This window comes from Moschus berezovskii, chromosome 14 (genome assembly GCF_049115385.1).
Source record: "Moschus berezovskii isolate FMDL1 chromosome 14, NW_MosBer_1.0, whole genome shotgun sequence".
Classification (NCBI taxonomy): domain Eukaryota; kingdom Metazoa; phylum Chordata; class Mammalia; order Artiodactyla; family Moschidae; genus Moschus; species Moschus berezovskii.
The window spans coordinates 49,534,121-49,547,514 of NC_142473.1; the positions used below are offsets into that span (position 1 = coordinate 49,534,121).

Genomic DNA, 13,394 nt, shown 5'->3' on the forward strand with positions numbered 1-13,394 from the left:
TTTAGTGGCATTCTTCAGGGACCCAAGGCCATAGAAAGCAGTGGCACTCATGGGTGAGTGAGGAGAAACACACAAATAAAAATCACAAATGGTTGTAAGTGCTATGCCAGGAAGACAGCAGGGCTTTCAGAGAGTGGTGAGGGACTAATTCTGCCTGGGTCAGGTCAGAGATGGGAAGAGTCTCAGTGATGTCAAGTAGGCACATTCTAAACCCCTCACCTGGGTGGGGGTAAAGGAGTCAGGGACTGGGTGATATGGTAGATGATGGTATTGCTCACATCAACAAGATACCCAAGAGGCTGGGGAAGACTGTTTGGCCCCTCTCTGCCCACCTTTACTGACGTTCTAAGCACTGTGCTGAGGGGTCTGACCCTGGGACCTGCCCAGGCACGCAAGGTTTTCCATCCCCAATAGAAACTGTGATTTCTTTAAAAAGAAATGCTCCTCCCCCGTAAAGTTGTTGGGTCCAGGTGGCAGCTTGGGGCTGAGAGTACACTGGGCTTGGGCCCTACCCCAGCCGCTCCACTTGAACTTGGGGAGTTGCACTGTAGGCATGGTTGTTGTAAGTGGGCCCCTGGCCTCCCAGCCACTCTGCCCTGGAGTTAGCTCACCTAAATCAGCCTGGAGATGGCCCCACACTGTCTTCACCCATAATCAGCATCAGAAGGTGGGCCGCCCTTGGCTTAGCTGACTTTGGTAAACATCTTGCATGGTGCCTGGCACACAGTGGCCTTCGATAAATGGGAGTTCACTTTCCCCCAATGCTTCTCCTTTTGCCACCAAGTACTTGACCCATAAGGAATGAAGAAGAGAAACTGGGAGAGCAATCAAAAACATCTCAAGGTCACGGGACATAGTGAAGGCCCAAGTGATATTGATTGCTGACAACAAAAGCCCAGGCATGCTCCCCATACTGGCTACTCTTCCAGAACCTTTAGTCTCTCCTAATTGCTGGCCCCGCCTGTCTTTGGATCTGTTCTTCTCTCTCTTATGTAAGTTTCAAGAACTTTGCTGCCCTCACTCTTCTCTTGTTCCCTTCATTTGCATCTCTCTCAAGTAAGGGGTCTAGACTCACTGACCCTGATTTTCATCACCTCATCCCCACCTCCAGCCTCTAGGCAAATGAGCTGGAGCTCTGTCTCCACCACACAAGGGGTCATTGCCCACCTCCTGGTCAGATCCACACATGTGTTCTCTGTCTTCAAGGTGCATGGCTCCCTCTTTTTACTCCTTACTTTCCGCAACTCTGAACTACTCAGGTTCTTCTGGCCTCTCTTTTACTCTTTTTCTGCCAACTTATCCATCACTCCAGCCTGTGGGTCTTCATGAATCCCAATATCAACTGACTCGTTTAGTTTTTCTTTGGCTTCCTGTCATCACAACTTCAAGGCCTTCTATTTCAGCATCCAAATTATGGACTAAAAATGCTCACCAGGCAGGAGGACTAAGGGCAGATGACATGACCCTCTACAAAAATATATTTCTAGCAGGAATCTTAAGGCACTATTCATTATCATTTGGGTACCAATAAGATGCTTGCTCCTTGGAAGAAAAGTTATGACCAAGCTAGACAGCATATTAAAAAGCAGAGACATTACTTTGTCAACAAAGGTCCATCTAGTCAAGGCTATGTTTTTCCAGTGGTCATGTATGGATGTGAGAGTTGGACTATAAAGAAAGTTGAGCACCGAAGAATTGATGCTTTTGAACTGTGGTGTTGGAGAAGACTCTTGAGAGTCCCTTGGACAGCAAGGAGATCCAACCAGTCCATCCTAAAGGAAATAAGTACTGAATATTCATTGGAAAGACTGACGCTGAAGCTGAAGCTCCAATATTTTGGCCACCTGATGTGAAGAACTGACTCATTTGAAAAGACCCCGATGCTGGGAAAGATTGAAAGTGGGAGAAGGGGACAACAGAGAAATGAGATGGTTGGATGGCATCACCAACTCAACGGACACGAGTTTGAGTAAACTCCGGGAGTTGGTGATGGACAGGGAGGCCTGGCGTGCTGCAGTCCATGGGGTCACAAAGAGTCAGACACGATTGAGCAACTGAACTGAACTGATGCCTATTTTGGCATTCATCCTAAATGTCTATATCTTATCCACAAGACTATCCCAAGCAGTGTTTCCACATGTGATGCCCTAAAGTGGGGATTTTCCAGGCCTAATGCTGCAAGATGTACTCCTGGCCAAACCAGTGAGGCCCAACAGACATGACTCACTCTTAACAGACACAGACCCCTACTTTGTCTTCTAGCTTCTCACAAACCATCACAGGGTTGACTTCAAACTCAACAGACTGAATTTTGTAGAACCCTTCTTTCTTTGCCATTTTGAAAAAAACAGAAGGAGGAGAAAATGGTGACTTCCAGTTTTTCAACAACGCACTGATTCCTCAGATTCCTTAAAATTCACTCACAGCAAGCACCTGTGACCTGTGAGAAGCATCAGCGGAACCAAGCCCATTCTTTCTCTGACCTCCTCACTGAGCGTGTAACTTTAAAGGGAAATCTTCCTATTGCCCTCGGCACTGTCCCTTTGAGTGGGGTTTGCCCTTCCTGATAACTGTTCATACAGGTGCACTTTTATTTGTCCTTTCGACCTTTTGTATAAGCCCCTTTGAAAACTAGTTTCTCTCGAGGTAGCTCTAAGCTTCTCCTTTATATTGGTATTATTTGTGAGGTTACACAGTCAGAAATAATTATATTTCTAAGTAATTCAATATTTTTGAGTCATCTCTTCTTTGTCTGAACTTTCAAAGGTAAGCTTTACCAAAGTCTACAGTGCATGGCAGCCTATGGTGAGTTTCCCCTCCTCCACTGTCATGAATTCTCAAAATAACAATGGCCACTCGCTCCCAAGATACTCTTCACTTCTACTTCATAAACTAGTTTCTAGCTGTGCTTTAGCATTAGAGCCAGAGTGGGAGTTTTCCTGGTTTACCTACATTCAGGGCAGAAACTAAAAACAAGAGGGGTAGGGAAGAATCAAAAACAAAAAGCAGCTTCTCAATACTTAGGTGTTTAGCTGGAGGAATCTTTTGAAAGTAAAAGTGTGAGTCGCTCAGTCGCGTCCGACTCTTTGAAACCCTGTGGACTGTAGCCCGCCAGGCTCCTCTGTTCAAGAGATTTCCCAAGCAAGAATGCTGGAGTGCATTGCCATTCCTTTCTCCAGGGAATCTTCCCAGCCTAGAGACTGAATGTGGTTGTCCTGCATTGCAGGCAGATTCTTTACTGTCTGAGCCACTAGGGAGGCCTGGAGGAGTCTTTTTAGGAACTCTCCAAATTGCCGCTCCCTCCCGTTCCTGCCCCTTGTCTGCCTCCATCAGTCTGGGGATCTGTATTAGGACTGCACCTATTTTCCTTCTCTGCTTCCTGCAACCACGTGGTGCACCCCAGCCATTCTGGAACGCTCTCTTCTAAACCTGCTGCCCATGTGGCAGTGCTGTTCTCCAGTGTGCCCGCCCTCAGGCCTCCACTTCAACGTGCTTTAACCTCCTTTATTCTCGGAGCGGGCCCACTTCCTCTCCCAACAGGTCTGTCTCTCCCATTCGCTGGAGCCTTCTGTAGCAAGTTTCCATTCTTAGGCTGCATGTCATGAAGTCCAGGTGACACTTATGAGGTTCTAATCACTACTCTGTAAGCTCAGCTCATTTTATTTATTGCTCCTGCTTTGCTAACCATCAAATTTCTTTTTTTTAATGGTACTTTTCTGTGTGAAACTACTGGGCAGTTCCCATAATCAGTCTTTCCTATCCTATCCTACCTGTTAAACTGGTTCACAGTTTGACTTAGTTGTTTTTCTCCTTCTTACTTCATGCTCAGTTTAGTGCCATCCTGGCACTCTGACACATCAGGGTGGGAATACCACCTGCACACCTGTCAAAAGGTCAAATGCATGTACCCTTTGACCCTTCAGTTTTACTTCAATATCTTCACACATTTACAAATTTATTCACAACAGCATTACTTATAAGAGCAAACACTTGGAAACAAATCTCCATCCAAAAAGAGAGAAATAGCTAAATAAATGAGGGGAGAGAGAGAAATAATATATAAACACAAATATAAATGAGGAAAAAATTTTTTAATGTGCTTGATATGAAACAAACTCTGACTGCTCATTAAAAAAGAGAAAGATCTAAAGTAATGTGTATCTGTGCAAAAATGAGGAAAATAGTTTATCCACCTAAATTTGCTTATCCATATATAGGATAACTCTGAAGGATACAAAACAAACTGACAACACTGGTGCCTGACTGCTGGCTGGGGAACAGCCATGGAAGAAGAGATTTTGCTGCGTATACCTTTCTGAACTCCTAATTTATGAGTTGTTGGAATATATTTCCTATACAAATAAAAATGAGTAAATAAAATAAAGTACATAAAATTAAAACAAGAATAGTAAAACTCTCCTAAGTCAGGCTAGCACCTCTTGGAGCAAATACAAGCATTCCAGCCTTTGCTCTGTACTCCAAGTCCATCATTCTGATTGCCCCAGTTCAGAAATCAGAATCCTTTCTTTCCAAGGTCCCACCCATAGGAAGAAAGTAAGCATGACAACAGCATCTGTGCTATAAGACATTCCATTTTCTGCCAGGAAATCCTAGAGACTGTTTCTGGTTCTCTTTGTGATATTCCTGATCCATTGGGCTGACTCCATTTCCCAGCACATGCCAGGTCCCTGGTCCCCTTTTGGAAGGCTGCTCTGGTACTACATGCAGAAGGGGATGCAGCTGCAGGCCTCCCTGCATACCCAGTGCTGGAAGCCAGATGCCCTTCTCCAAGGAAGATCTCTCCAAGGGCCATGACTTCGACAGGTGTGCCACCCAGACGTTTTCCTTTGTCCCTGGATTGCTTTCTTTCATGTCCCATCCTCCCAATTGTGGTATTACTTTTCGCATTGGTCACTTTTCCTATCATCCTACTTTTCAGGCATAAACCTAACAGGCCCAAACATGGGTCCCCTGAAATGACCGAGAACCACTGCAAAAGGCTCGGAAGAAGAGGTACAGGAAACAGGAAACCCAGTATTCACCCACGTCTCATAAGGTAACCAGTGACTCCTGAGTAAGCTGGCTGTCAGGATTGTATTCGTTTAACAGGAAACCTACACCTCAAAGTCCTCAGGTTTATATATGAATAGTTGTAATCACTTCCATACTGACTATAGGGCAGCAGAATACTGGCTTAGGATAAATCCTGAGCCTCATAGAGAAAGTTTGTTCAGATCTGGCTACCTCAAAAGAAAAAAAAAAAGTCTTGCCTCTTTCAAACTATAAGCCTTAGGCTAAGTACATTCACTAGAAAAACAGCAGCAGCATAGGATGAGAAGCAACATTCCCTTTAATCATGGTACTACACCCTCAGTACCTGAGCTGGCCAAACATCTCACACAAAATAAACACCTTCACGCACAGGACAATAGTGCAGCTTAAGCAGCCCTCTGCATGACTCTGAGCCTCAGACACTCCAGATCGTTACAGACAGTAGTGTTGGGTCTGAACATACCAGCAAAGATCCTGTTCAATTACAAGAATGAGAAAGTTGTTTCAGGTCAGGGGGCTGTTCACTGAATATCACAAGTTTCAACAGCCTGAAAAATTCCTCCACATGGAAGGAAACCTAATGCTTGTGCTAGCGGCTGGGAAGGGCTATTATGTGGTAGAACTGAGGCCAGGGGCTTAGGGCTTATGGTGCCCCATACATGAACAGCCTAATGGAAAACAAAAACAAAAACTCAGACTGAAAAATAATCCTTCAGAAAAGAAAAAATAAAGCAAACAGTAAAATGACTGCATTAGTGCTACTCAGCCCAGAAGTGGGGGCTCCCCTTCCTTCTCCAGAAAGGAGCTGAACTGATCCAGCTCAGTGCTAACCCAGCACTCTGCTGCCATGAACTGACTCTAAGGCTCAGGCACACACACCCATACATGGGCCCACACTCACTACAGTGACTGGTTCAGAACAAAGCACTTGAGCCAAACTAGCCCAGTGAGATGCAATCCTGGGGAATCTTTGAAAGCGAAATCCTGGGGAATCTTTGAGAGACAGAATCTCTCTCTGCAGAGGACGCTAGGCTAGTCGGATCTAAGGTGACCTTTGGCCACCTTCGTCACACATGGGAGAGCCTCCCTGAGAATAAGGCTGGTGCATGCATGCTCATTCGTGTCCGACTCTTTGCAACACCATGGACTGTAGCCTGCCAGGGTCCTCCGTCCACAGAATTTTCCAGGCAAGAATACTGGAGCAGGTTGCCATTTCCTTTTCTAGGGGATCTTCCTAACCCAGGGATCTAAGTGGCATCTTCTATGCCTCATGCATTGGCAGGTGGATTCTTTACCACTGAGCCATCTGGGAAGCCAAGAACAAGGGTGAAACAGAACCAAATGAGACATTAAACAGGATTTCTAATGACATGGTGAAGCCAACTGGATCTACTGTGATCAGCTTTTAAAACCCTAGACTGTTCCAGCTGTGTGACCTAATAGTCCTTCCTCTCTTTCTTTTCCTTCCTTCTTTCCGTGGTTTTGAGAAAATCTTCTATGATTTTAAGTCTTCCGCACCCAAGTCTGAATGTATATCCACACGTGATCACATGTCTTGAAATGTTGGTAAAAGAACTCTAAATCTGGAGAAAATCCAGTTGCTTCTCTCTGAACATTTAAGAAGTATAGTCTATTCAACTGACACTTCACACAGATAAGCTTTCAGTCTGTGTGAACTTTGCAGTAGGTCAATAATGTAGCTAGGTCTACATTTCCATTTCTAGCATGCTCAACAACATAATCAATAGTAAGTAATAAAAGCTTGCTATCCAGCTATAGGACACATGATGTCCTTCCTTCCTCAGAACAACTGAGCAAATAGTTAAGTATTACTAATCTCCACTTTACAGAAGAAGAAACAGAGGTTTTGGGGGGGTTCAATTACTTTTCTAAGATCACAGAGCTACTGAGTAGCTGAGCTTGGATTACAGCCAAGAGATCTGATTCAAGAGCATGCACTCTTAATCACCGGAAGACAGTGTCCTCAGCTTAATGAAGATAAATTTTCTTTTGGCAACTATACTTCTTACTAATGAGCATGTTCTCAAAAGCAACACAAGGAATATGCCCCACAAATTAGCAGTGTCTCCATCACCAGTGATTACCCAGTAAATACAAATGTGCCAGGTTTCAGGGGACAATGATGTTGGTGCTTAATTGAGAGGAACAATATCCATCTTTAGATTTTAGATATGCCTGAATGGAAGCAAGGATGTCAGATCATATGATAGAGACTTAACTTTTGTGTTTTTTTTTTCCTGACTTCATAACACAATTACCCATTTTACAGATAAAGAAATGGACGTTCAGAGAGATTAAGTAGTTAACTTGCTGAAATTCAGAGAGGTATTAATCAGTTAGGTCAGTTAATTGAGCCAAGGCATTTCTAAACCTAAAGGCTACTCTTCGTGCCACATCTTAGAATGCACAGGATACAAATAAAGAGGCTTGTGGGTAGACACACACAGAATATGGTTATATTAAGTTAAAGCAGACTGTTCTGAGCTCTGAACCTAAACTTTATTCAAAACATTTATAAAAAAAAAAAAAAAGTATCTGGCATGCTCCAGTCAATGGCTTATGAAGCCTGAGAAAACAAAACCAAAACAAGTCGCAGGAAAACATTCTCTAAGAGAAAGCCTGTTTACAGGCTCACCCATAGGAGCCATCAGGAGAAAAAGAAACACAAAATCTAGGGGTTGCAACTGGGTCGCTGAAATGCATATTAAAGAATGTCTCCAGACTCCATGAACAATGATAGTGGCCATCCCAGCACATGGTCATCTCACAGAAGACCTCTTATGTCCCTGAGTCTTGCCTGCTCCTTTCCATCCTTGCCAGCAGCCTGAGGGAGGATACAGCCTAGAGCCAAAACGGGGTGGTTTGGGCACTGCTGAAATCTGCAGCCACAGCAAAACCCGATAACTTGGTATTAACAGATCACTGAGTCTCTGATGCATAGATGTTTCTGGAACTCAGTGGCTATCAGGCTTGGGGTTGACCAGATGGCCTGAGGCCACATTAGGATCAGGCCACATTAGGATAGCTTCCCCTGATCTGAGCTTAGGACAGTATGGGTCCTCCTCAGAATGTGGTTTATTGCACTCACCTCTGCTTTTTTCTGCTTCTCCTCCTGCTCTTTCTGTTCCTTCTCCATGCCCACCAGCTTGAGCTTCAGCTCAGACACTTCGGTCATCAGATTGAGCTTCTGGGTTTCAAGAGATGTACGACTTAGTAGCTCCTGCAGGCAAAAACAGATCTCAAAATCATAAACCTCCATGGCAATAGAACAACCGTAACTCCATTCAAAGCACATAAGGCAGTCTCTACATTGTACATTGAAACCATTACATGTGAGTCACACTTCTATCTGGGACAGGTCTGGGTTGATGGTGGGTCACTCAGGGATTGCACAGTCCCTGATGCTATCCTCTGTGCTCTGAGAGTCAATGTGAGCTACGTTTCTCAAGAAAACACATTTGTCCATAGAAACCATTATTCATTATTTCCAGGTTAGAGAAAAATAAATGGGTTGGCTCAGAGAACAAAATTTCTCCATGTCCATTTTTAAAGCAAAGGCAGCAGATTCTCTGCACCAAAATAAACAAACAAAAAACAAGCTAATGTTAATAACATATGTTTCAAAGCCAAAGTCTCCATATCATCTCCTGGGCTTAGTCAATATTCAGCCCTGTCTTCCACACATTTCACTGTAAGACCTCATTGTAATGAACCTAGAAGGGAGCTAGGACATAAAGCAGATATTCGGTGATTATTTACTGAATGGTTATAGTATAATCTTCTGAGACATGTATCTTTCCTAGTAGTCCTGCCAAGCCTAAAATAGCAGCAGACAACAACCTGACATTAATGCATGTACTTAATAAGCATAAATAAGACGAAAAACAAAGGTGATAGGCGAAACACCTGCTCAGCACTACTAGGAATTATGAAGGATCTCAAAAGCCGGGCGGACTTCCTATAGTCCAGGGGTAACATTTCTCCATGGGCAAAAAGGCAGTGTTCCACGAGTCTGTCCTGCCACCGAACAGACACTGGACACACAAGTCCTGGCAAGGAGATTATGACATGGCCCTCAGAGGCCCTAGGAAGGTAACCACTGATGTGAGCAGATGGAAAGGACATCCTGCAATGGTCTGAACTTTCTGTGTCATCTTAAGCAACCCAACCCTAGTACAAGAATGGTGATATCAACAATTTGACCCTACAGTCACAATTTTATGTGTTCTGAACTGTCTTCAACTCATAAAACCAAACCACACAAGACACAGATTTTAACTTGGACAAGATATTTTCCTAGGCCAAAGGCCATCAGTATTGCTGAAAGCCAGGCTACAAACCGTCCATTTGCTAATCTGAGGGAGTAAGTATCTAGAACCCAAAGAATTCAGCAAAATGAGCTTTGCACTGGGCTGAGGAGGCCAGCTCTTCCTGAGCCAGCCAGATGTGAAGCTGGCTTACAGGGCAAAGGTGGGGCCACTTGGTCATGAGGAGTTAGACAGATAAGGGAGCTCAGTGTTGACAGCAGGGGTGGGTGGACACAGATTCACCGAGTAACTCCTCTGTGCTCAACACTGCCGGGTGCTTTACATACACTGTCTCAATAAACCCCTACCCAGGGACTAGGCAGTCAACATTATCATCCCTATTTCAAGATGAAGAAACAGGCCAGAGATTTATTGGTCCTTTGCATCTACTTGAGGCAGTTTGCAAATAGACAATTCAAGTTAAAAAATAAATTGTAAAAATTAAAGCAGGTAAGGAAAGAAGATGAAGCCAGAGTGATTTTTGGCATAAAACTCAGACCCTCTACTCTTTATCTACTCTTTATCTATATTGATGCTTTTGAACTGTGGTGTTGGAGAAGACTCTTGAGAGTCCCTTGGGCTTCAAGGAGATCCAACCAGTCCATCCTAAAGGAAATCAGTCCTGAATATTCATTGGAAGGACTGATGCTGAAGCTGAAACTCCAATATTTTGTCCACCTGATGCAAAGAGCTGACTCATTGGAAAAGACCCTGATGATGGGAAAGATTGAAGGCAGGACGAGAAGGGAACGACAGAGGATGAGATGGTTGGATGGCATTACTGACTTGATGGACATGAGTTTGAGTAAACTCCGGGAGTTAGTGATCGACAGGGATGCCTGGTGTGCTGCAGTCCACAGGGTCGCAAAGAGTCGGACATGACTGAGCGACTGAACTTAAAGTTCTACTCACAGTTAGAGATTGAGTACAATGTGTGCAAATTTCCCAGCCAGGAGTGCAAAAGGAAAAAGGGATGATTCTAGAACTCCAGGTCCATAGGATAATAACAATTGCTTTGGAGTACTGAGAACTGAGAAAATTTTCTTCCATGAGACTTCAATCATTTGTTTAACTATCAGATGCCAAGGCCTAGGGACAGGAGAGTTAAAAACACAGCTCCTGTGGAGTGCTTGAGTCTTTTAAGATGGCATTTATGCAGTCGTCTATTGACTAGTAGTCAAGATATAAGACAATATTTTGACTTAGATATTGACCCAATATACAATATCTTGACCCACTCCTACCAAGACAGGTGGGATTCAAAAAAGCCTCAGAAGGCATCTCTCTTGAAGATAAGAATCTACTCTGCTTCCTTTATTGCCAGAATCCCTCTGGCTGTTTTAACTGCCAGGTTGTAACTGGTCATACCAATGTTAAAGTTGACAAAGATAATGTTCAAATTGGTGGCATTAAAGTTCCAATAGCATTCCAATTGATAATGCCAGGGTTCTGATTGGTCATACTAACCTTCCAAGTGGACATTTCAATTCCGTTCCGTTCCATTGCTCAGTCGTGTCCGACTCTTTGCGACCCCGTGGACTGTAGCCTACCAGGCTTCTCCGTCCATGGGATTCTCCAGGCAAGAATACTGGAGTGGGTTACCATTTCCTTCTCCAGGGGATCTTCCCGACCCAGGGATCGAACCCGGGTCTCCTGCATTGGAGGCAGACGCTTTAACCTCTGAGCCACCAGGGAAGCGCAATTAGACACACCAAAGTCTTAATTAGAAACCTGGGGTTGCTTAATTTCACATAGTCTACTCTTAGTAAAACTTCTACCTCCTATCTCCTAGCTTGCATCTATTAGCATGTGCTTCCCCCTTTCATTATCATCACCCCAGTCTTTGTCATTAATATTGAGAAGTACCATCCTAGTCCCTGAACTCAAAATCGGTCTTCGCCAGTCTTATCCAGCCCAGCTCAACCACCTCATCTCCAGGCCCAGCACGGTCGCCAGCCATTGACGTGTACTACAACCTCTATCCGAGTCATCGCGCGCATGCTTAGTCATTCAGTCATGTCCGACTCTTTGCAACCTCATGGACTGTAGCCCGCCAGGCTCCTCTGTCCATGGGATTCTCCAGGCAAGAATACTGGAGTGGGTATCCATTCCTTTGTCCCGGGGATCTTCCCAACCCAGGGACGGAACCTGGGTCTCCTGTATTGCAGGCAGATTCTTTACCATCTAAGCTACTACCTGACCCTCAATCTTGATCCAGAACGTATGTGTTTTGCTTCTAAAATCTTCAACTCTGAAATTCTCTCCTCTAGCCACAATCCTCTGACCTTTCAACTAGCGCTTTTACTTACTCAAAACATCTTTAATTTCGACTTCCGTGGCTACTAGTTACTTAATAACTCCCTATTTTCCTAGTTTATCAACTTCCTTTATGCAATTTTGCCTCCATAGCCACCTTAAGGCTTATCATTTCCATTGTACCAATTCTGCACCAGAAAATTCTCCCTCCAACTCATTCTTCTTGCCTTTAGGTCTGAAGTGTGTTTGCTTCACCAGTGCCCAGTCCGTGCCAAACCTCAAAGACTTTTGCGTATGTTTCCACTCCCCACGACCTGAAAACTGCTGGTAAAAGTCACTTAATGATGCCAATTTGTTTCCACACAAATTTACTCTATCTAATTACAACTGATCTTCCAACACTGCCTGGCAAAACTTGTATTCAGCTCTGGCTGGTTTCTTTCAGAGATTGTTCCAAATCTTTTCCATTCTCTTTGAGCTCTAAACCCCACCTTATTCCCCTCTTCTCCTCAAATAACCTCTCCTCATATTTACTGAAAAGATTTTTAAAGATCATCTGATCAGTCATTGAACTTACATCCTTCTGCTTCAAAGTTTCCTGGAATCATCCCTCATTTCTCTCTCTTGAATCATGTCCCAGAGAAAGCAAGCCCACACCTCTTTTCCGAGGCTAGCCTGACATGATTGAACGCAACCGTCAGAACCTCTGTGAGGTTCTATCATCTTAAGAACTGTTCCTGAGTTTGACAGAAAACAACAAAATTCTGTAAAGCAATTATCTTTCAATTAAAAAATAAATAAAAAAAAAGAACTGCTCCCGAGCCCAGTAAGTTTCGAGGTTGCACATTAAAAGCATATGTTAAAAGATAGATTGCAGAGTTTTCTTCTGAACTGCCCCACCTGACCCACCTTCCTGTGGCTGAACAGTCCTCCACGCCATCCTCACTCAGCTTGAACGAAGACTCAGGTTGCTCCCTGGCTAATCAGGGGCGTTGGGCTTTGTTCTGAGTCCTAGTCCTGTTTCTCCCTCTGGCTGGGAGAGCAGAGTGAAGCCTGCTCACAGGGACCTGGGCCCTCCCTCACCTCTGTACTGCCTTAGAGGAAGTTCCCACCAAGTCTGGGCTACTCTAGGGTAGGGCCATTAATCATCCGATCTGACAGGCATTTAATCTCTCCCTCACCATCAGCTTCCACTCCTCAGGCTATAAACATGATCAAATTTCTGACATTTGAAAGAACCTTCCCTCTTGACCTGCTTCCCCTCCAGCGACCACCATCAGCTCCCTAGTGCTCGGCCTGGGCAGGCACACTCTGTGTGGTGTGAGTGCGAACACTGGCTCTCTTTCTCTCTCCACTCCCTTCTTCCCCTCAGAGCCAAGTCCCAAACAGAATAATCTACTCTTGCTGCCTCTTCCTCATCTTCCTGTTACTGCTCAAGAAAACGTCTGCACGCCTGCAACTCGGCTTCTGCCTTCAGCAGGCAGAATATAGAAACCGTCCTGGCGCCGGGGACCAATGCCCACACTTTGACTTCTCAGGTCTCAACTCACTGAATCAACCCGAATCCTCTCATCAGTGTAACCCCACCCTCCCTTTCCATTTCCCTGACCTTTCTTTTTTTCTTTTTCCTGTCATTTGCTAGCTTCTTTTATCCTGGTTACCCTTTAAGAATAACATTCTTGGATCCTGAGTGCCCATCCCCAAGACTGGAGTGATTTCTGGATCCAGCCTATTTGTCTAGAAGGTTTGGCACCTACT

General features: G+C 44.5%; 1 protein-coding gene across 19 annotated transcripts in view; it reads right to left on the bottom strand.

Annotated features, from left to right (window-relative positions):
- PPFIBP2 (PPFIB scaffold protein 2) overlaps nucleotides 1-13,394 on the bottom strand; it is a 167,664-nt gene that overhangs the window by 53,725 nt on the left and 100,545 nt on the right. For 18 of the 19 annotated variants that reach the window (XM_055423442.2, XM_055423446.2, XM_055423445.2 and 15 more), the window contains one exon: nucleotides 8,162-8,293. In XM_055423442.2, the coding sequence (XP_055279417.1) occupies nucleotides 8,162-8,293 (132 nt within the window). Of the gene's footprint in view, nucleotides 1-8,161; nucleotides 8,294-12,545; nucleotides 13,215-13,394 lie in introns of those variants that run through there. The other variant, XM_055423452.2, reaches the window with a different exon arrangement.